General features: G+C 52.6%; 1 protein-coding gene across 7 annotated transcripts in view; it reads left to right on the top strand.

Moving 5' to 3' along the window:
* LOC119969344 (synaptonemal complex protein 2-like) overlaps window positions 1-24,011 on the top strand; it is an 855,597-nt gene that overhangs the window by 811,781 nt on the left and 19,805 nt on the right. For 6 of the 7 annotated variants that reach the window (XM_038802871.1, XM_038802868.1, XM_038802869.1 and 3 more), the window contains one exon: window positions 18,523-18,579. In XM_038802871.1, the coding sequence (XP_038658799.1) occupies window positions 18,523-18,579 (57 nt within the window). Of the gene's footprint in view, window positions 1-18,522; window positions 18,580-24,011 lie in introns of those variants that run through there. The other variant, XR_005461337.1, reaches the window with a different exon arrangement.

Below are 24,011 nucleotides of genomic sequence, written 5' to 3'. Positions count from 1 at the left end.
ACGCCACTGGTAACTGGGCTCCAGGCTGAATATTTGCCATCCACCACCACTCTCTGTCTTCTATCAGTTAGCCAGTTCGTTATTCAACTGGCCAAATTTCCCACTATCCCATGCCTCTTTACTTTCTGCATAAGCCTACCATGGGGAACCTTATCAAATGCCTTACTAAAATAAATTATTCCAGGTTAGGCCATTCCCAGCACAGAACAGGCCCTTTGGCACCCGATGTTGTGCCGAGCATTGTCCGAAACCAAGATCAAGCTATCCCACTCCCTGTCATTCTGGTGTGCTCCATGTGCCTATCCAATAACCGCTTCAAAGTTCCTAAAGTGTTCGACTCCACTATCACAGCAGGCAGTCCATTCCACGCCCTAACCACTCTCTGAGTAAAGAACCTACCTCGGACATCCCTCCTATATCTCCCACCCTGAACCTTATAGTTATGCCCCCTTGTAACAGCTACATCCACCCGAGGAAATAGTCTCTGAACGTCCACTCTATCTATCCCTCTCATCATCTTATAAACCTCTATTAAGTCGCTTCTCATCCTCCTCCGCTGCAAAGAGAAAAGCGAGATACAGATACAAAAGGAGATACATAAGTCTGAGAACAGGCACTAACAGATTCAGAAACAGCTTCTTCCCCGCTGAAACCAGACTCCTAAATGACCCTCTTATGGATTGAACTGATCTCTCTACACATCTTCTCTACTGAGTAGTACGACACTCCTTTGTGCTTCACCCGATGCCTGTGTCTATGTATTGTGTATACATTGTGCATTTTATGTTTGCCCAATGTATTTTCTTTTCTTGTATGGAATGATCTGTCTGAACTGCACGCAGAAAAATACTTTTCACTGTACCTCGGTACACATGGCAATAAACAAATCCAATCCCCTCCCCTAATGGACAATTTTATTTTTTATAGCTTCAGGAATTCAGCTAAATCTGAGAGCCTTTCCGAGGCTCCGGGTCTCTGCTGGGTGATCAGAGAGGCGAAGGCCCTTTCCCTATGAAGAGCCTCTGGATGATTTGACACCCCGATGACCACAAGTGGGCATGGCTTCCATTTTAATAATCACAACCCTGAACATGACCTCGAGGAAGACTTTCCACTCAGTCTGGGGTCACGACCAGAATCTGTGGGTGAGGTTGGCCAGACCCCCCTGACACCCTTTCACTTGTTCTCCACCTCCAGTGGACTATCCCTTCTACTTGTCGGCTAACAGCAAAGTTGCCTTTCCCTGTCGTGTTCTCAAGTCCTTTAAGGAGTGAGGAGTAGGAACTCTGGGAGATGTTGAAAGAGCGTGTGCAGAAGCTATTACTTCTTCCCCACCAGCCAGACTCCTGTATAGGCATATGCTGCCATTGGGGGCCCCTTGCCCAGTGATATTAGTCAGGAGGAGGACGGGTGGCATATGAGATGTGTTGTAATTACACTGATACCAGCCCGAAAAGGCTGCCATCGAGTACCCTGCAGACCTCCAGGTCATCAAGTCCCCCTCACTATCGGTACTGTAGCTATCCCCATTTGTAGAGGCTCCTTTCCTTGGCCCTCCCTTTGCGGGAGCCATTTTGGAATAGGTACCACTCCATAGTTTGTGAGGTACTAAAGGGATAGGTTTAGTGGTATTCCCCCTTTACTGCCATCCCCCCTTTGCCCCGCATCTGTGAATGTATGAACGCATCGGGCAATCCACGGGAGTAAAGATTTGGGTGTCACCATGCGGCCGTCATGGAGAACCCATACTCCTTCAGGGGTTTTTGTACATTGATTTTGTACCCGGGTTGAAACCTCGTCAGGATTTTCCTGGGACTGGAAGGTCACTACATCATCAATTGTAGGTGGGATATCTCTTGAAACACAGGCAGTTACTTGCGCACACATGTCTGATAGTGCCGCCTGTTTTGCAGCTTCATCTGTCCTCCCATTTCCTATTGAAATTTCGTCTTTATATCCTGTGTGGACCTGACATTTTAAAATTGCCGATTGCTTTGGGATCTGAATTGCCCGTAAACGATTTTCTACTAATTCTGCATTTTTAATAGTGGAGCCTGATGATGCTCGAAATCCCCTGAATTTCCAAATCTGTCCATAATCAAGGACCACCCCACAGGCAGACCTTGAATCCGTATAAATATTTATGGTCTTGCCAGTGGCTAATATACAGGGTCATAGAAGGGCAAACGTTTCAGCTTGTTGTGCTGAAAAAGTATCTGGAAGGGTGGCTGCCTCTATGGTTTCATGGGATGACATAATAGCATAGCCAGAGCAGCATTTTCCTTTCTGATTTCTGAGCGCTGACCCATCTACAAAATATGTTAACTCTGGGTCGGTCAGGGGTACCTCGCCGAGATCGGCGCGTGGCTTAGTTACTAGGTGGGTAACCGTCTCACAACAGTGAGGTGTGCCGGACTTCCGGTTACGGCTATGCGGAGGTAAGCCGCACGTTCGGCAGCTCCCGCTTTAATAGGACTTGTGGGCTCTTTTAAGGGCCCCAAACGGCGCTGATTCGACGATTCCCGGTGGATAAAGGGGTCTGGAGCAAAACCCCCCGGGATTTATGGTGCGGACCCGAAGTGGGGCGAGGAGAAAAACGGCAGCAGCTCCCCTGGAAAAGCGGGGGAAGGTGGACAAAATGGCGGCCGGTGGAGCCCCTGAGGAGTGGAGGCAGTGGGCTGAGGAGCAGCAGGCAGCCCTTCTGCGCTATTTCACGGAGCTGAAAGGGGAGTTGTTGGAATCCCTGAAGGTGACGACGAGTAAGCTGCTCGAGACCCAGACAACCCAGGGTGCAGCGATACTTGAGTTGCAGCAGCAGGCCTCTGAGCGCGAGGAGGAGGTTTCGGCCCTCGTGGGGAAGGTGGAGATACACGAGGCGCTTCATAAAAAGTGGCAAGATCGGTTCGAGGAGATGGAGCTTCGGTCACGGAGGAAGAACCTGCGGATCCTGGGCCTCGAGGAGGGGCTGGAGGGGTCGGACCTGCCGGCCTATGTGGCCGTGATGTTGAACTCGCTGGTGGGGGCAGGATCCTTTCATCTGCCCCTGGAGCTGGAGGGGGCCCACAGAGTACTGGCCAGGCGGCCAAAGGCGAATGAACCCCCGCGGGTGGTGCTGGTGCGGTTGCATCGGTTCAGTGACCGGGAGTGTGTTCTCCGATGGGCCAAGAAGGTGAGGAGTAGTAAGTAGGAGAATCCGGTAGTGCGTATCTACCAGGACTGGAGTGCGGAGGTGGCCAAGCGGAGAGCCGGGTTTAACCGGACGAAGGCCGTGCTCCATGGAAAGCAGGTGAAGTTCGGCATGTTGCCGCCTGCACGCCTGTGGGTCACCTACAAGGACCGGCATCACTACTTTGAGTCCCCGGAGGAAGCGTGGACCTTTGTGCAGGCTGAAAAGCTGGACTCGAACTAGAGATTGGGGGCTGTGGGAGTTTTCTATTTCTGTATCATTGTTTATGCTGTAGCAGGTTATTCTGTTTGTTTCTGTTTTTTCTCTTGCTTTCGGACGATGTGGGTTATGGTTTTGTGTTCTAAGGGGGGTACTGGGATTTGTGGTTGATCTGTGTCTTTGTTGGTGGTTGGGTTGGGACTGCGGTTTGGGAGCTGCGTTGGTGGGGTGGGGTAGTGTGAAAGCGCGGGCTTTTCTCTGGTTTCCCGTGCTGCGGGACGAGGGGGTGGAGCTGGTGGCGAGGGGCGTGGTTATTAGACCGGGTTTCCCGCGCTGAAGCGGTGCAAAGGAGCTGATGCAGGGGAGGAGGGGGGAACCTCATATCGGGAGGGGTCGGAGTTAGAGCGGGAGCTGCCGGGGTCAGCAGAAGTCAGCTGGCTCACGGGAGTACAGTGGAGGGAGAGTCGCGGCTAGGAGGGGTCCTAGCCTGGCGGGGGGGGGGGGAGGATGCTGGGTTGCTGCTGGATTGGCCAGGGGGGGGGTCGGGGTGAGGTTCTATTGCCGTGGGAAACGGGCTGAATGGGTGCTGGCCAGGGGCGAGCAGTCGATGGGCTATGGCTAGTCGACGGGGGAGGGGGGCGGTGTGCCCCCTGATCCGGCTGTATACGTGGAACGTGAGGGGGTTGAATGGGCCGGTTAAGCGGGCCCGGGTGTTTTTGCATCTGAAGGGGCTGAAGGCGGACGTGGCCATGCTCCAGGAAACCCACCTGAAGGTGGCGGACCAGGTCCGTCTGAGGAAGGGGTGGGTGGGCAGGTTTTCCACTCAGGGCTCGACTCGAAGAACCGGGGGGTGGCAATCCTGGTGGGAAAGAGGGTGGCGTTTGAGGCGTCTGAGGTTGTGGCTGATAGTGGCTGCAGATATGTGATGGTGAGCGGTAAGCTGGAGGGGGAGAGGGTGGTGTTGGTTAATGTGTACGCCCCAAATTGGGATGATGCTGGTTTCATGAGGCGTATGTTGGGACGCATTCCTGGCCTGCAGGTGGGGTGCTTGATCATGGGGGGGGACTTCAATACGGTGCTGGATCCCCTACTGGATCGTTCTAGTTCAGGGCAGGCAGGAGGCCGGTGGCGCCCAAGGTGTTGAGGGGGTTTATGGACCAGATGGGAGGAGTGGATCCCTGGAGGTTCGGGAGGCCGAGGGCTCGGGAGTACTCTTTTTTCTCCCATGTGCACAGGGTTTATTCCCGCATTGATTTCTTTGTTTTAAGTAGGGGACTGGTCCCGAGGGTGGAGGAGGCCGAGTATTCGGCTATTGCGATTTCGGACCATGCTCCGCATTGGGTGGATCTGGAGATGGGGGAGGGGCGGGACCAGCGCCCGCTTTGGCGTCTGGACGTGGGGTTGTTGGCTGATGAGGAGGTGTGTAGGAGGGTTCAGGGATGTATCGAGAGGTACCTCGAGATCAATGATACTGGGGAGGTCCAGGTGGGGATGGTGTGGGCTCCATAGGGAGAGGAGGGAGAGGGGGAGACTGGTGGAGGAGCTGTTGAGTGTGGATAGGAGGTACGCGGAGGCCCCGGAGGAGGGATTGCTGGGGGAGCGGCGTAGCTTGCAGGCCAAGTTTGATTTATTGACCACCAGAAAGACGGAGACACAGTGGAGGAAGGCGCAGGGAGCAGTCTATGAGTATGGAGAGAAGGCGAGCAGGATGCTGGCACATCAGCTTCGCAAGCGGGACGCGGCTAGGGAGATTGGTGGAGTGAAGGATAGAGATGGGAATGTGGTGCGGCAGGGGGCAGAGGTCAATGAGGTCTTTAGGGACTTCTATAGGGAACTGTACCGGTCTGAGCCGCCGGCGGTGGGAGGGGGAATGGAGAGTTTTTTGGACAGGCTCCAATTTCCAAGGGTGCAGGAGGAGCAGGTGGAGGGACTGGGGGCGCCGATCGAGTTGGAGAAGCTGGTCAGTGGGATTGGCCACATGCAGTCAGGGAAGGCGCCGGGACCGGATGGGTTCCCGGTTGAATTTATAAGAAATATGCGGACCTGCTGGGCCCCCTGTTGGTTAGGACCTTTAACGAGGCATGGGAGGGGGGTATTCTGCCCCCGACGATGTCTCGGGCGCTAATCTCCCTGATCCTGAAGCGTGATAAGGACCCTTGCAGTGCGGATCATACAGGCCGATTTCACTGCTGAATGTAGACGCCAAGTTGCTGGCGAAGATCTTGGCCACTAGAATAGAGGACTGGGTGCCGGGGGTGGTACATGAAGATCAGACGGGTTTTGTGAAGGGGAGGCAGCTGAACACTAATGTGCGAAGGCTGCTAAATGTGATAATGATGCCGGCAGCAGAAGGAGAGGCGGAGATTGTGGTGGCATTGGATGCGGAGAAGGCCTTTGACAGGGTTGAGTGGGGTACTTGTGGGAGGTGTTGGAGAGGTTTGGGTTTGGGGTGGGGTTTATTAAATGCTGTACGAGGCCCCGATGGCGAGTGTAGCGACAAATGGGAGGAGGTCCGAGTACTTCAGGCTCCACCGTGGGACGAGGCAGGGGTGCCCCCTGTCCCCCTTGCTTTTTGCACTGGCAATTGAGCCTCTTGCCATGGCTCTCAGGGAGTCGAGGAGGTGGAGGGGTTTGGTGTGAGGTGGGGAGGAGCACCGAGTGTCGCTGTATGCGGACGACTTGTTGTTGTATGTAGCAGACCCGGTGGGGGGGAGAATAGGTGGGTCCCTAAAGACCTCATTGACCTCTGCCCCCTGCCGCACCACATTCCCATCTCTATCCTTCGCTCCACCAATCTCGGCTGCGATGAATTGCCAGCTATCGTGCCAGATCAAGCAGTGCGCGGGGTGGACCGCCTCCTCCTGACATCAGCACGCTGTCCTCCAGGACCAGTATCTTGATAGGGTTGCAAGTCAATGTTAAAGAGCCAGGTTCATCAGTGGCTGCCCTGCTGTGAGGAGTGCAGCAATTTGTCAAGAACAAGGCAGCATGATATTCAATGCTGATCACCCACTAGCGCTCCTTCCTCACCTCTGCAAGGACTTGTGCCCTCACAGAATCCTGTTAGCCGAGAGCCTCCTCCAGGAAAATCAGCGGCCATGATAAATCAGAGGTGAGTGCCGTGATCATCACTAAGGAGAAAGTTCTGGGGAAACTGAAAGGTCTGAAGGTGGATAAATCACCTGGACCGGGTTGACTGTGGGCAGCACAGCACAATGGTTAGCACAGTTGCTCCACAGCTCCAGTGTCCCAGGTTCGATTCCCGGTCACTGTCTGTGCGGAATCTGCACATTCTTCCCGTGTCTGCGTGGGTTTCCTCCGGGTGCTCCTGTTTCCTCCCACAGTCCAAAGACGTGCAGGTTAGGTGGATTGGCCATGATAAATTGCCCTTAGTGTTCAAAAAGTTAGGTGGGGTTACGGGGTGAGGGTGGAGGCGTGGGCTTGGGTAGTGTGCTCTTTCCAAGAGCCGGTGCAGATTCAATGGGCCAAATAGCCTCCTTCGGCACTGTAAATTCTATGATTCTATGACTACACCCCAGGGTTCTAAAAGAGATAGTTGAGGAGATTGTGAAGGCATTCACTGGAGGCAGGAAGGGTCCCAGAGGACTGGAAAGTGGCCAATGTAACACAGCTGTTTAAGAAGGGAGGGAGGCAGAAGACGGGAAATTATAGCACGGTTAGCCTGACTTCAGTCATTCGTAAGATTTTAGAGTCTGCTATTAAAGATGAGGGGCGCGATTCGCCGCTGCCCACGCCGGGTGGCAGAATCGCGGGAGGGCCTCTCTGGCACCCCCTGCGATTCTCCCACCTCCGCTCGGAGAATCGGCGCTCGCCGTTTTTCACGGCGACCGGCGATTCTCCGGCCCGGATATGCCGAGCGGTCTGACGACCCCGACGGGTTCACGCCGGCGGCAACCACACCTGGTCGCTGCCGGCGTGAACAGCGCACAACAGGTAAGTGTGGGGCCTGTGGGGGGCGGAGAGGGGATCGAGCCCAATGGTGTGCTCGGGAGGGGACTGGCCCGCGATCGGTGCCCACCGATCGTCGGGCCGGCGTATCCAAGAGACGCACTCTTTCCCCTCCTCCGCCCCGCAAGATCAAGCCGCCACATCTTGCGGGGCAGCGGAGGGGAAGACGGCAACCGCGCATGCGCGGGTTGGAGCCGGCCAACCTGCGCATGCGCGGCTGACGTCACTTAGGCGCCACCGCCGCCGCCGCGTCATTCTCGGCGCGCCGCCTTGACGCAAGCGTCAAGGCCCAGCGGCCGAGTTACACGAAACGCCGCTCCTAGCCCCCCTGGGGGGGAGAATAGGGGGCGAGGAGCGCCGTCGTGAAACACTCCGGGTTTCACGACGGCGTCGGCCATTGCGGAGAATTCCGCCCGAGATTGCGGAGTACTTGGAAGTGCATGATAAAATATGACAGGGTCAGCACAGCTTCGTCAAGGGGAGGTCATGTCTGACAAATCTGTTAGAGTTCTTTGAGGAAGTAACAAGGAAGTTAGACAAAGGAGAACCAGTAGAACCAGTGGACATGATTCATCTAGATTTCCAGAAGGCCTTTGACACGGTGCCGCATAGGAGACTGTTCAATAAGTTACGAGCCCTTGGTGTTATGGGTAAGATCCGGGCATGGATAGAGGATTGGCTGACTAGCAGAAGTCAGAGTGTGGGGATAAACGGGTCTTTTTCAGGGTGGCAGTCGGTGACTCGTGATGTGCTTCAGGGGTCTGTGCTGGGACCACAACTTTTCACGACATACATTAATGATCTGGAAGGAGGAACTGAAGGTACTGTTGCTAAGTGTGCAGATGATACAAAGATCTGTGGAGGGACAGGTAGTATTGAGGAAGCAGGGGGGCTGCAGAAGGACTTGGAGATGCTGGGATAGTGGGCAAAGAAGTGGCAGAAGGAATACAATGTGGAGAAGTGTGAGGTTATGCACTTTGGAAGGAGAAATAGAGGCTCCAAGGGCCGGTGGTGACTCGATGGGCCGATTGGCCTCCTTCTGCACTGTAAATTCCATGGTTTTATGAAAAAGGTGTTAACTAGGGTTCAAGGTGAGAACATTCCTCTTAGTGAGAAGGGTAAGGCTATGTTGATGCCCCGGGGTCAGACACCGTCCTCCCCACCCCCCCACAGACCGCCCCCTGACCCTTCCACGCCAAGTTCCCGCCGGCTGAGAGCAGGTATGGACGGCGACGGCGGGACTCTGTGTTATTACGTCGACCGCTCGGCCATCCCGGGCCGAGAATCGGCGGGCCAGCTGCATAGAGCGGCCCCCGACTGGCGCCGTGCCAACAACCCCGGCGCCAATGCGTGAATCGCGTGCCGGCGTCGGGGCAGCGTGGCACGATTCACGCTGGTAGTGGGGATTCTCCGGCCCGGTCCCGGGCTGAGAGAATCCCGCCCAGGATGTACGGCCATTTTGATAGGCAAGGGCTAATTAGGGAAAGTCAGCATGGCTTTGTAAGGGGAAAGTCACATCTCACAAATTTGATTGAGTTTTTTGAAGGGGTAGCCAAGAAGATAGATGAGGGTAGTGCAGGCGATATTGTCTACATGAACTTTAGCAAGGCCTTTGACAAGGTACCGCATGGTCGGTTGTTGCAAAAGGTTAAATCTCACAGAACCCAGGATGAGCTAGCCAATTGGTACAAAATTGGTTTGGCGACTGAAGCGGTTGTGGTTGTGGAAGATTGTTTTTCAAATGGAAGACTGTGACTAGTGGTGTGCCTCAGGGATCGGTGCTGGGTCCACTGTTATTTATTTGTTTTTTATATTAATGATTTGGAAGAGAATGTAGGAGGCATGGTTAGTAAGTTTGCAGATGACACCAAGGTTGGTGGCATAGTGGATAATGAAGATGTCGTACAAGATTGCAGCCGGATCGTGACCAATTGGGCCAGTGGGCCGATGAATGGCAGATGGAGTTTAATTAGGATAAATGTGAGACGATGCATTTTGGTGGATCAAATCAGGGCAGGACCTACTCAGTTAATGGTATGGAGTTGGGGAGAGTTACAGCAAAAAGTGATCTTGGGGTATAGGTTCATAGCTCCTTGAAGGTGGTGTCGCAGGTGAACAGGGTGGTGAAGAAGGCATTCAGCATGCTAGGTTTTACTGGTCAGAATATTGAATACAGGAGTTGGGACGTCTTGTTGAAGTTGTACAAGACCACACATGGAATCCTGTGTTCAGTTCTGGTCACCCTATTATCGGAAGGATATTGTTAACTGGGAAGAGTGCAGAAGAGATTTACGAGGATGCTACCAGGACTTGATGGTCTGAGTTATAAGGAGAGGCTGGATAGGCTGGGACTTTGTTCCCTGGAGTTTAGGAGGCTCAGGGGTGAACTTATAGAGGTCTATACAATAATAAGGAACATAGATAAGATTGATAGTCGACATCTTTTCTCAAAGGTAGAGGTGTCTAGAACTAGAGGGCATAGGTTTAAGGTTGGAGGGGAGAGAGACAAAAGAGACCAGAGGGGAAATTTCTTCACACAGAGGGTGGTGAGCATCTGGAATGGGCTGCCAGAGGCAGTGGTAGAGGCTCCAGCACCACCTTCAGAGGTCTATGAACAAACATGCCAAAGTCCCTTTATTCCTCAGAACTCCCCAGTGTCACACCGTTCATTGAATACTTCCTTGTCAAATTTAGAACACAGAACATAGAACATAGAACAGGACAGCACAGAACAGGCCCTTCAGTCCTCGATGTTGTGCCGAGCAATGATCACCCTACTCAAACCCACGTTTCCACCTTATACCCGTAACCCAACAACCCCCCCCCCCCCCAACCTTACTTTTTTAGGACACTACGGGCAATTTAGCATGGCCAATCCACCTAACCCGCACATCTTTGGACTGTGGGAGGAAACCGGAGCACCCGGAGGAAACCCACGCACACACGGGGAGGATGTGCAGACTCCGCACAGACAGTGACCCAGCCGGGAACCGAACCTGGGACCCTGGAGCTGTGAAGCATTTATGCTAACCACCATGCTACCGTGCTGCCCATTCCTTTCTCCTTCCAAATTTTTCCTTCCAAAGTGCCTTCTGCACTTTAAGAATTCTATTCTAATACGATTCTATTTCAAACCCCTTGCCTTGATTGATTGCCTTTATTTATATTCTTGACCTTTGCAGTCTATCTGCCTTCAGTTTAATTGAACCAGTTACACTCATATAAGTCTGTTTCCTAGCATATGATAACATAGATATTAAACCAAACTGCAATGCAGCCTGTGGAGTTAGCGTTCTACTACCTGCGATAAAGCAGCAAAGACAGAAACGTGCCGCTGCACACAGCCATGCCCATCACCCTGCTAAGGAAATTGAGGCTGGGCCCAGAGATGTACAAGAAGCAGCACCACAGAGGGAACAGCCCCGGACAGGACAGGGATCAATTTAACTGCCCATATTTCACTGCCTGACCATTAAAAATAAATGGTGGTGTATTTTCTAAATCCTTGGGCGGATTCTCTCAGCCCAGGGCCGGAGAATCCCTCGACTGGCGCGAATTGCACCATGCTGTCCCGACGCTGGCACGCAATTCTCCGCAGAGCGGAGAATCGGTGCCACTGGAGCCAGCGTGGTTGGTGCCGGAAGAGCGCCGGATGGGCCGAGCGGCCGTCATAAAAATAGCTGAATCCAGTTGGCGCCATCTACACCTATTCTCAGCCGGTGGGAACTTGGCGTGGAAGGGTTGGGGGGGGCGGCCTGTGGGGGGAAAGGAGGGGTCTGACCCCGGGGGTCCTCCGATGTGGCCTGGCCCGTGATTGGGGCCCACCAATCGGAGGGCTGGCCTCTCTGGCTGGGGGCCTCCTTTCTTCCACGCCGGCCCCTGTAGTCCTGCGCCATATTGCGTCGGGGCCGGCACGTCGAAGTGAGCCATTGCGTATGCACGCGTTGGTGCCGGTGCCACTGCGCATGTGCGGACCGCGGCGCCCAGGTGACGCTAGGATCAGCAGCTGGAGCGGCATGAACCGCTCCAATGCCGTGCTGGCCCCCTGTAGGTGCCAGAATTGCTGATCCTGAAGCCGTGTTGACGCCGTCGAGAAATGCAACAGCGTTTCCGACGGCGCGACACTTAGCCTCAGGATCACAGAATTTCGCCCAGAATGTTTGCTCCAATCATCTAAGAATATGTCACACAGCAAACCTGAGGTAAGTTAAAACTGATTTATTTTTACACATGCACTGCGAGAGGACTTCTGAAACATCGACTTCTTTTTCACTCACACAACATGGAAAAAGGAAAAGAGTTCAGACCACAATACAATGCAAGTTTCAGAGTGAGGTTGATTGATTTATGTAGAGTTAACCATCATTCCAGAAGTGAAACTTCCCTGATGTGAAAAGGCATATGGAATGAGTTTGTCTGAGGTATGAGTTCCAAAGTTCCAGTAGTTTGCAATTTGATGAGGGTCAGAATTCTTTTGTGCTGCCACCAGCACCGAGACAGCACAAGCTGTTTGTAATCTGCTCTTGTCGGAGGTCAAACAGTAACTGACCATGAGGGCCAAAGATTGCATAATTAGGAGTTCAGACAGCCCTAGTCTTAATCATGGGACTCTGGATTAAGGTTGTTAAATGAGGCACTCTTGTTGAAACAATTGTGTGAGAACAGTTAATGCTCACACCATTAGCACCATTACTGGATATTATTTTTTGCGATGGCTGCCATTGTTTGTAGCTTGCTGGAGCAGACAAACTGCGAAGCGTTGTGTTGGATTGGCTCGATTCTTTCTGTGATTCAAGCTCAGAAACTTCTGGAAGCCAGCATCTGACCAGCTAGCAACATCTTGACAGCTCAACAAGCGTGCATTTAGAAATGCAGAAAAACTTACTTTATAGTCCAGATAATGAAGATATCTGTGTGGTAGTCACCACTAGTGGTATGTCATATGTATTACGGCACTGCCCGCTTATTAGAGGCACAATGGTACATCCCTGCCTGCTGGCTCCCCCCAGTAGGCAGCGTATAAAAGTGTGTGCTCTCTTGCGCTGTAGCCATTCTGGTTCCAGCTACAGGAGGCACAACATCTTGTTAAATAAAGCCTCAATTGTTCCACCATTCTCGTCTTTGTGGTAATTGACGGCGCATCAATTTATTGAACAAGGTTTTTTAAACGATGGATGTCCGCACGTCCGCATCAAGCCTGATCGCCTGCAGCTGAGCCCTCAGGCAGCCAACGCCACGTCCACCTTCGACCACTGCTTCGAAGGCTAACTCAGAGCAGCTGCTGAAGAACCCTCGGACGCGCAGAAGCTCCAAGTCCTCTATTCACGGGTGAGCCCTGATATTTTTCCCCTCATCCGGGATGCGCCCACCTACTATGTAGCGATGGCACTCCTGAAGGGATATTACGTTCAACCGGTGAACCAAGTGTATGCTAAACACCTCCTGGCCACGAGACAGCAACTTCCCGGGGAGACTCTGGACTACTTCTTGCGTGCCCTGCAGATCCTAGGTAGGAACTGTGACTGCCAGGCAGTTTTGGCAGTCCAGCACACCAAACTTTTAATTAGAGATGCTTACATCATGGGCATGAAGTCTGCATACGTCTGCCAGCGGCTACTGGAAGGGGGTAGGCTCGATCTCGCGGGCACGCGGCACCTCGCTAATTCATTAGAAGTGGCCTCTCGTAACGTTCAGTCCTACGCCCCCAACCACTCTCGTCGGCATCGTGGGCCCCACCAGCTGCCGACTCCAGCTCACCGCAAGCCTGTGCCGCGCGGCAGCCAGCAAACTCTGGAGGGGCCCAAGTGTTATTTTTGTGGACAAAACAAGCACCCCAGGCAACACTACCCGGCGTGGAGCGCAACCTGTAACGGGTAGGGAGAGAGCGGGTAAATGGAGTTGAAATCAACCATGATTGAATGGTGGAGTGGACTCAATGGGCAGAATGGCCTTACTTCCGCTCCTATGTCTTATGGTCTTATGGTGTGGGAAGAAAGGACACTTTGTTTCTGTTTGCCAGGCCAGGTCAGTTGCCGCTATTTCCAGGCCCGGCGTTTCTACACCCCTACATGTGACCCAGGGGCGCCGCTATTTTCCCCTTCGCAAGCCACATGCGGCCCGTGGCTGCTGCCATCTTCCTCACCGCAAGCCATATGCGGCCCGTGGGTGCCGCCATCTTCCTCACCGCAAGCCACGTGCGGCCCGTGGGCACTTCCATCTTTGATGCCGCCAACCATGTGCCGTCGCCATCTTCGGCGCCATTTTGGACTGCGCCTCAGGACCCCCATTCGTCTGGCCGTTCATCGCCTACCGCTACCTCCGCCACCGCTGACCAGCCTAGGACCTCCCAGCATCTTCCGCAGCTCGCCTCTATCACCTGGATCAGTCCCAGCCCCGCAACCTCGCGACCGCGACGCCGACGGTTAAGATCGATGGGCACGAGACTGTGTTGTTCCTCGTGTCTTAATAAAGCTCGTAGTCTCAAATGTGGAGAAGATGCTTTATTGTGAATTTGTTCGCTCTTCAGAGCTTAACTTACGGCTACCTCAAATGCTGCCCGTGCTCCCTCTAGTGTTTGCTCAGTTGTATTGCATCTAGTTAACTCTACGATCACCACAGAGACGACCTGACTTTTTGACTCCGGGGGCACAGAGAGCTCATCCACCCCACTACAGTAAGGCGCTGCTCCCTCCCGGTACACCTCGTCACCCAGAAAATCTCCCTGGCCTCCGGATCCCAATCCATTAAATCTGGGAGTACTGTATCGCGACCCTCACCGACTAGGGCGTAGTGTTCAGCAACTTCCGGCTCTACGTCCTCCCCGACCTCTGTGCTTCCTTGTTACTCGGCCTGGATTTTCAATGCCACCTCCAAAGCTTGACTTTAAAATTCGGCGGACCCCTATCCCCCCTCACCGTCTGAGGCCTCACGGCCCTTAAGGTCGATCCACCTTCCCTGTTCGTGAACCTCACCCCGGACTGCAAACCCGTCACCACCAGGAGCAGACGATACAGTGCCCAGGACAGGACGTTCATCAGGTCGGAGGTCCAACGGCTTCTGCAGGAGGAGGTCATTGTGGCCAGCAACAGCCCCTGGAGAGCTCAGGTAGTGGTAGTAAAGACTGGGGAGAAGCACAGGATGGTCATTGACTACCATCAATCGGTACACGCAGCTTGACGCGCACCCCCTCCCACGCCTATCTGACATGGTCAATCAGATTGCGCAGTATCTTTTCCACAGTGGACTTGAAGTGCACCTACCACCAGCTCCCATCCGCCCGGAGGACCGTCAATACACTGCATTCAAAGCAGATGGCCGCCTGTATCACTTCCTTAGGGTTCCTTTCTGTGTCACTAATGGGGTCTCGGTCTTCCAGCGAGAGATGGACCGAATGGTTGACCGGTACGGGCTGCGGGCCACCTTCCTGTACCTAGATAATGTCACCATCTGCGGCCATGATCAGCAGGACCACGACGCAAACCTTCAAAAATTTCTCCAGACCGCCAAACTCCTTAATCTCACATACAATAAGGAGAAATGCGTGTTCCGCACCAACCGCTTAGCCATCCTTGGCTATGAAGTGGAAAATGGACTCCTAGGCCCCGACCCCAACCCCATGCGCCCCCTCCTGGAACTCCCTCTCCCCCACTGCCCCCAGGCCCTGAAACGATGGCTGGGGTTTTGTCCTATTACGCCCAGTGGTCCCTAATTATGCGGACAAGGGCCGCCCACTCATCATGACCACAGTTTTTCCCCTGATGGCTGAGGCCCACCAGGCATTCAACTGCATCAAGGCAGACATTTCCAAGGCCACGATGCACACAGTCGACGAATCCCTCACCTTTCAGGTGGAGAGCGATTCATCGGACGTGGCTCTGACTGCCACCTCAACCAGGCGGGCAGACCCGTAGCCTTCTTTTCCCGCACCCTCCATGCCTCCGAAATTCGGCATTCCTCTGTTGAAAAGGAGGTCCAAGCCATTGTTGAAGCATTACCTGGCTGGCAGGAGATTCACTCTCCTCACTGATTGACAGTCGGTTGCCTTTATGTTTAATAATACAGTAGTCCCCCTTTATAACGCGGGTGTTGGGGTCCAAGACAGCCACCCGCGTTGCAACCGAGCCGCGGATATCCACAATGGGGGTTTTAAATTTATTTAAAAATCTATGCTAGCGCTTCCCATTGAGAGTCTACGGGGAGCGGGGGGAGAGGTCAGACCCCCGTAGACTCACAATGGGAAGCGCTAGCATAGATTTTAAAATAAATTTAAAACCCCCATCGTGGATCTAATTAAAACAGTGTCAATTTCAGCGGCCGGCTCACTTTGATCCGGAGAGGGAAGCTGCTCTCTCACTGAAGCAATCAGCGGCCGCTGAAATTGACACTGCCGGCTGCTCTCTCCCTCCTCCAATCCAACTTTTAAGTTTTAATGTTTCTGATTGGAGGGAGAGAGCAGCCGGCAGTGTCAATTTCAGCGGCCGGCTGATTGCTTCAGTGAGAGAGCAGCTTCCCTCTCCGGATCAAAGTGAGCTGGCCGCTGAAATTGACACTGCCGGCTGCTCTCTCCCTCCAATCAGAAACATTAAAACTTAAAAGTTGGATTGGAGGGAGAGAGCAGCCGGCAGTGTCAATTTCAGCGGCCGGCTCACTTTGATCCGGAGGGAGCTGCTCTCTCACTGAAACAATCAGCCGGCCGCTGAAATTGACACTGCCGGCTGCTCTCTCCCTCCAATCCAACTTTTAAGTTTTAATGTTTCTGATTGGAGGGAGAGAGGCAGCGGGCAGTGTCAATTTCAGCGGCCGCTGATTGTTTCAGTGAGAGAGGCAGCTTCCTCCGGATCAGAAGTGAGCCGGCCGCTGAAATTGACACAACTGACAGTTGGGGTCCATAAGCCCCCCCCCCGCGGTATATGTGCGGAGCAGGCAGGGCAAGATCAAAATGACAAGATCTTGATGTGGAGGAGCGAGCTCTCCACCTCTCATTATGAGATCTTGTATCACCTGGGGGAAGCTCAAGAGCCCCCGATGCCCTATCCCGCCGGTACATGTTCCAGCGCACAAGTGGACCGACTCCAGGCCTACACTATGACCTCTGCCACCCGGAGTCACCCAGTTCTTACATTTTACAAGGCCTGCAGCGTGCCCTACTCCATTGAGGTCAGGACCTTACCAGAGACTGCCAAATCTGCGCAGAGTGCAAGCCGCAACTTCTACCGGCCAGATAGAGCACCCCTGGTGAAGGCCTCCCACCCCTTTGAACGACTCAGCGGGGACTTCAAAGGGCACTCCCCTCCACCGACCGCAACACGTATTTCCTGAACGTGGTTGATGAGTACTCTCGTTCCCTTTCGACATCCCATGCCCCGATATGACTTCAAAGCCCTGCATAGCGTCTTCACTCTGTTCAGTTTCCCCGCCTATATCCACAGCAATCGGGATCCTCTTTATGAGCGATGAGCTGCATCAGTTCTTGCTCAGCAAGTTCAGCAAGGGCATTGCCTCGAGCAGAACGACCAGTTACAACCCCTGGAAGAAACAGGCAGGTGGAGAGGGAGAACGGGACAGTCTGGAAGGCCATCCTGCTGACCCTGCGGTTTAAAAATCTCCCGGTCCTCCCGCTGGCAGGACGTCCTCCCCGACACGCTCCACTCCATCTGGTCGCCACTCTGCACCGTGACTAATGAGACCCCTCACGAACGTATGTTGCCTTCCCCAGGAAGTCCACCTCCGGGTCTCGCTCCCAACTTGGCTGACAGTTTCCTGGACCCGTGCGGACCCATAAGTCGGACCCCTTGGTCAAAAAAGTCCACCTCTTACATGCTAACCCGCAGTAACGCACTACACCCCGCCGGGCGCCAAGACACAGTCCTCCCTCCTGGACTGGAACCCCGCCGGATCCCCAACCACGAACCCCAACCTGACACTGCCCCACGCCCCCCGGTTGCCTCATTCACCCCAGCACCACTCACCCTCCCTCCAGCGAACCTCACCGCAGGATCCGTCCACCCACTGGTTCCACTCAGGGGTAACGAAGACGAGGACAGCACGCTCCTGGAGTTGCACGTGACCACATCGGCTCCCACATCACCACCAGGATTGAGGCGATCGCAGAGAAGGGTCAAGGCCCCTAACAGACTTTTTTTTTTAACAAGGGGTGAATGTTCACTACTAGTGGTATGTTATATGTATTACGGCACTGCCCGTATATTACAAGTACAATGGTACATCACTGCCTGCTGGCTCCACCCAGCAGGAGGCGTATAAAAGGGTGTGCTCTCCTGCGGTGCAGCCATTCTGGTTCCAGCTACAGGAGGCACAACATCTTGTTTAATAAAGCCTTGATTGTTCCACCATTCTCATCTTTGTGATAATTGATGGTGCATCAATCTGTACATTATGGGCTGGATTCTCCGACCCTCCACAGGTTCAGAGAATTGCCCCACCACTCTGACACCGGCTGCCGAATTCTCCGGCGCCAATTTTTGGGTGAGGGGCGGGGATTGCGCCGCGCTGGTCAGGGTGGCTGTTGGCAGCGGCCAGCCTGGTGATTCTCCGGGCCCTGATTGTCCGAGCGGCCGCCCATTTTCGGCCAGTCCCACCGGCGTGGAATGGACAAGGCCCATACCGGTGGGACCTGGCTTTTAGGGCGGCCTGCGAAGTCCTCAGGGGGGTTGCAGGGGGAATCCGGCCCCAGGGGGGGCCCCCACGGTGGCCTGACCCGCGATCGGGGCCCACCGATCTGCGGGTGGGCCTGTGCCTGGGGGTACTCTTTCCTCCGCGCCAGCCTGTGTAAGGCTCCGCGATGGCCGGTGCGGAGAAGATACCCCCTGCGCATGCGCAGGAAACACGCTGGCCGGTTCTGCACATGCGCCAGAACAACGCTGGTGATCCTGCGCATGCGTCAACTCGCGCGGGCCGGTGGAGGGCCCTTCGGCGCCAGTTGGCACGGCACCAACCACTCTAGCGCCAGCCTAGTCCCCGGAAATATGGAGGATTCTGCACCTTCCGGGCGTCCCAACTGGTATAGGGTGGATACGTTGGCTTCAGTAGGGTGATCATTGCTCGGCACAACATCGAGGGCCGAAGGGCCTGTTCTGTGCTGTATTGTTCTGTGTTCTATCACGGACCATGAAAATAATAATACAACTTCTTGTCTTGTTTTTGCATAGATGCGATTAATGAGGAAAGACATGAAAACATGCCAAGCCAGACTTCTGAAGGAAATGGCAAGTAAACAACCTGTGTCGGTCATTGCATGCAGTATACCATTGTGATTATTCATGAAGGTCCACCTTCCCAACCTTGCTCCTCGCCTGAGGTGAGGTGATCCGATCCTCAGGTTAAATCGCCACCAGTCAGCTCTCCCCACTCAAAGGGGGAAGCAACCTATGGCCAACTGGGACTATGGTGACTGAGACCATTGATGCGAATTCAGCATTTGCAATCTCCATTTATAACATTGATGCTAATTCAGCATTTGCAATCCATATTTATACCATTGATGCAAATTCACCGTTTGCAATCTATATTTTTACCATTGATTTTATTTCAGCGTTTGAAATCTAAATTTATACCATTGATGCTAATTCAGTCTTTACAATCCATGGGCTGGATTCTTTGTTTTTGGGACTAAGTCGCCACGCCGTCGTGAAAACCGTGGGCTGGGATACTCCGAAACCCCAGCCAAGTGTTGACGTCAGCACTGCTCTGGCGCCAAAAGGCAGCCATGCACGGCCGGCACGGGTCCACGCATGTGCGCAACAGCCATCTCCATGCCGGGGCATGCACGTGGCTGCCGACACCACGCCAGCGCATGCGCATGGTTGCCGTCTCCGCACCGGCGCCGAGCAACATGGCGGAGACCTACAGCGGGCCCGCATAGAAGGAGGAAGCCCCAATCCAGATCGCGGGTGCCCGTCGTTCAGAAGGCCCCGATCGCGGGCCTCGACCCCGCGGAATCCCCCCCTGGAGTCAGATCCCCCCCCCGGAGTCAGATCCCCCCCCCCCATGAGGATGTCCACCGCGGCCGCGGGTTCAAGCTCCTGCTGAGTGGTACCAGGTTGGAACCATGCCGGTGGAACTTGGCGGGAGTTTGGTCGGTCGCCCGTGGAGAATCGCTGTGGGGGCCGCTGACCGGCGCCGTGGCGACCGCGCAGGCGCAGTTGGCACCTATTCTCTAGTCACCAGAGAATCGCCCCCTGGTGTCGGAGCAGCGTGGCGGGAATTTCCCGTGTCCCCGGCGATTTTCCGACGCAGCGCGGGCTCGGAGAATCCCGCCTGTGGTCTTTTATGCCGGGAAAACTGGCGTCAAAAGGCCACCGATTCACCGTTACGCTGGGGGCTAGCAGGGAACCATCGCGAAGCTCACTGTTCCAGCTGCCGATACAGCCCCTCCGCACTTCCGGGTCAGAGGCCACGCATGAGCACGGCGGCAGCCTGCAGCGGCCGCACCGTGCTTCATGGCGGACTCAGCCCGGCAAAATAGTGACCTGCATCGGCTGCTTGCGCGTCCCGGTGTGCCCGCAAACATTGCCCCCAGCCCCGACTGTGGAAGCCCCGGACTGAGTCCGAAGCAGCCTTGCGAGGTTCACATACAGCTGGGACCACGCAAATCCCACGTCGTCGGGAATTGGTAGGTCGGGGATGGAGCATCGCAATGGCCTGAGGCAATGGATACTTGGCGTGACGTACGCCAACCTTACGCCGATTTTTGGGGACGGAGAATTAAAACAACACCGCCAAGCCGATTTCGCCGCCAAAATGGATTCTCCGACCCAGCGCCAAACACGATTTTGCCGTCGGGCCCGCGGAGATCCAGCCCCATATATGTACCATCGATATTAATTCAGAGCATCTGCAATCAATATTTATATCAGGGATGTTAATACAACCCATGATCTCATAGTTAGGGATCCTCTCGGAAGGAGCGATCACAATAATGGGTGGAATTTAAAAATACAGATGGAGGGTGAGAAAGTAAAATCAAATACTAGTGTTTTGTGTTTAAACAAGGAGATCACAAGGGGATGAGAGAAGAACTAGCTAAGGTAGACTGGGAGCTAAGACTTTATGGTGGAAGCAGTTGAGGAACAGTGGAGAACCTTCCAAGCGATTTTTCACAGTGCTCAGCAAAGGTTTAGACCAACAAAAAGGTAAGGACGGAAGAAAGAGGGAAGAATCGACCGTGGATATCTAAGGAAATAAGGGAGAGTATCAAATTGAAGGAAAAAGCATATAAAGTGGCAAAGATTGCTGGGAGATTAGAGGACTGGGAAATCTTTAGGGGCAACAGAAAGCTACTAAAAAGCTATAAAGAAGAGTAAGATAGAGTATGAGAGTAAACTTGCTCAGAATATAAAAACAGACAGTAAAAGTTTTTAACAAATATATAAGACAAAAAAGAGTGGCTAAGGTAAATATTGGTCCTTTAGAGGATGAGAAGGGAGTTTTAATAACGGGAAATGAGGAAATGGCTGAGGAACTGAACAGGTTTTTTGGGTCGGTCTTCAGAGTGGAAGACACAAATAACATGCCAGCGACTGATAGAAATGAGGCTATGACAGGTGAGGACCTTGAGAGGATTGTTATCACGAAGGAGGGAGTGATGGGCAAGCTAATGGGGCTAAAGGTAGACAAGTCTCCTGGCCCTGATGAATGCATCCCAGAGTGCTAAAAGAGATGGCTAGGGAAATTGCAGATGCACTAGTGATAATTTACCGAAATTCACTAGACTCTGGGGTGGTCCCGGTGGATTGGAAATTAGCAAACGTGACGCCACTGTTTAAAAAAGGAGGTAGGCAGAAAGCAGGAAATTATAGGCCAGTGAGTTTAACTTCGGTAATAGGGAAGATGCTGGAATCTATCATCAAGGAAGAAATTGCGAGGCATCTGGATAGAATTGTCCCATTGGGCAGACGCAGCATGGGTTCGTTAAAGGCAGGTCATGCCTAACTAATTTAGTGGAATTTTTTGAGGACATTACCAGTGCAGTAGATAACAGGGAGCCGATGGATGTGGTATATCTGGATTTCCAGAAAGCCTTTGACAAGGTGCCACACAAAAGGTTGCTGCATAAGATAAAGATGCATGGCATTAAGGGTAAAGTAGTAGCATGGATAGAGGATTGGTTAATTAATAGAAAGCAAAGAGTTGGGATAAATGGGTGTTTCTCTGGTTGGCAATCAGTAGCTAGTGGTGTCCCTCAGGGATCCGTGTTGGGCCCACAATTGTTCACAATTTACATTGATGATTTGGAGTTGGGGACCAAGGGCAATGTGTCCAAGTTTGCAGATGACACTAAGATGAGTGGTAAAGCGAAAAGTGCAGAGGATACTGGAAGTCTGCAGAGGGATTTGGATAGGTTAAGTGAATGGGCTCGGGTCTGGCAGATGGAATACAATGTTGACAAATGTGAGGTTATCCATTTGGTAGGAATAACAGCAAACGGGATTATTATTTAAACGATAAAATATTAAAGCATGCCGCTGTACAGAGAGACTTGGGTGTGCTAGTGCATGAGTCACAGAAGGTTGGTTTACAAGTGCAACAGGTGATTAAGAAGGCAAATGGAATTTTGTCCTTCATTGCTAGGGGGATGGAGTTTAAGAACTAGGAGGTTATGTTGCAATTGTATAAGGTGTTAGTGCGGCCACACCTGGAGTATTGCGTTCAGTTTTGGTCTCCTACTTGAGAAAAGGACGTACTGGCGCTGGAGGGTGTGCAGAGGAGATTCACTAGGTTAATCCCAGAGCTGAAGGGGTTGGATTATGAGGAGAGGTTGAGTAGACTTGGACTGTACTCGTTGGAATTTAGAAGGATGAGGGGGGATCTTGTAGAAACATTTAAAATTATGAAGGGAATAGATAGGATAGATGCGGGCAGGTTGTTTCCACTGGCGGGTGACAGCAGAACTAGGGGGCATAGCCTCAAAATAAGGGGAAGTAGATTTAGGACTGAGTTTAGGAGGAACTTCTTCACCCAAAGGGTTGTGAATCTGTGGAATTCCTTGCCCAGTGAAGCAGTTGAGGCTCCTTCATTACATGTTTTTAAGGTAAAGATAGATAGTTTTTTGAAGAATAAAGGGATTAAGGGTTATGGTGTTCGGGGCCGGAAAGTGGAGCTGAGTCCACAAAAGATCAGCCATGATCTAATTGAATGGCGGAGCAGGCTCGAGGGGCCAGATGGCCTACTCCTGCTCCTAGTTCTTATGTTCTTATCTTCTTATGTTCTTTGCAATCAAGATTTACACCATTTATGCAAATTAATTATACCATTGATGCTAAGTCAGCATTTGCAATCCATATTTATACTGTTGATGCTAATTCCCGTTTGCAATCTATATTTATACCATTGATGCTAATACAGCATTTATAATCTATGGGCGCCATTCTTCGGTCTTGTCGGTAAGATTTTAGAGTCCGTTATTAAAGATGAGCGGGTTAGGTGGATTGGCCATGCTAAATTGCCCCTAGTGTCCTAATAAAAGTAAGGTTAAGGGGGGGGGTTGTTGGGTTACAGGTATAGGGTGGATACGTGGGTTTGAATAGGGTGATCATGGCTCGGCACAGCATTGAGGGCCGAAGGGCCTGTTCTGTGCTGTACTGTTCTATGTTCTATGTTCTATGAGATTGCGAGATAAAAGAGCATGATAAAATAGGACTGAGTCAGCACGGCTTTGTCAAAAGGAGGTCATATCTGACAAATCTGTTAGTTCTTTGAGAAGGTAACAAGGAAGTTATACAAAGAAAAACCAGTGGACGTGATTTATTTAGATTTCCAGAAAGCCTTTGACAAAGTGCCGCACAGGAGATTGTTGAATAAGCCCTGGTGTTAAGGGTAAGATCCTGGCATGGATAGAGAATTGTCTGACTGGCAGAAGGCAAAGAGTGGGGACAAAGGGGTCTTTTTCAGGATGGCAGGGGTCTGTGCTGGGACCATAACGTTTTACAATTTGGGAATCCTTGTTCACAATTCTCTAAAGTTTAACGTGCAGGTTAAGTCGGCAGTTAGGAAGACAAATGCAATGCTAGCATTCATGTCAAGAGGGCTAGAATACAAGACCAGGGATGTACTTCTGAGGCTGTATAAGGCCCCATTTGAAGTATTGTGAGCAGTTTTGGGCCCTGTATCTAAGAAAAAATGTGCTGGTCTTGGAAAGGGTCCAGAGGAGGTTCACAAGAATGATCCCTGGAATGAAGAACTTGTCATACGAGGAATGGTTGAGGACTGTACTCGTTGGGTCTGTAGTCATTGGAGTTTAGAAGGATGAGGGGGAATCTTATTGAAACTTACAGGATACTGCAAGGCCTAGATAGAGTGGACGTGGAGAGAATGTTTCCACTTGTAGGAAAAACTGGAAGCAGAGGACTCAATCTCAGACTAAAGGGACGATCCTTTAAATGAGGAGGAATTTCTTCAGCCAGAGGGTGGTGAATCTGTGGAACTCTTTGCCGCAGGAGGCTGTGGAGGCCAAATCACTGAGTGTCTTTACGACAGAGATAATAGGTTCTTGATTAATGAGGGGATCGGGGGTTATGGGGATCTGAAAAATATCAGCCATAATTGGATGGTGGAGCAGACTTGATGGGCCGAGTGGCCTAATTATGCTTCTACGTCTTATGGTCCTTTGGCCCATGATTACGCTCTCGCTCAAGCGAAA

The sequence above is a fragment of the Scyliorhinus canicula genome, chromosome 7 (assembly GCF_902713615.1).
Source record: "Scyliorhinus canicula chromosome 7, sScyCan1.1, whole genome shotgun sequence".
Taxonomy (NCBI): Eukaryota; Metazoa; Chordata; class Chondrichthyes; order Carcharhiniformes; family Scyliorhinidae; genus Scyliorhinus; species Scyliorhinus canicula.
This window is presented reverse-complemented; position numbering and strand designations above follow the sequence as displayed.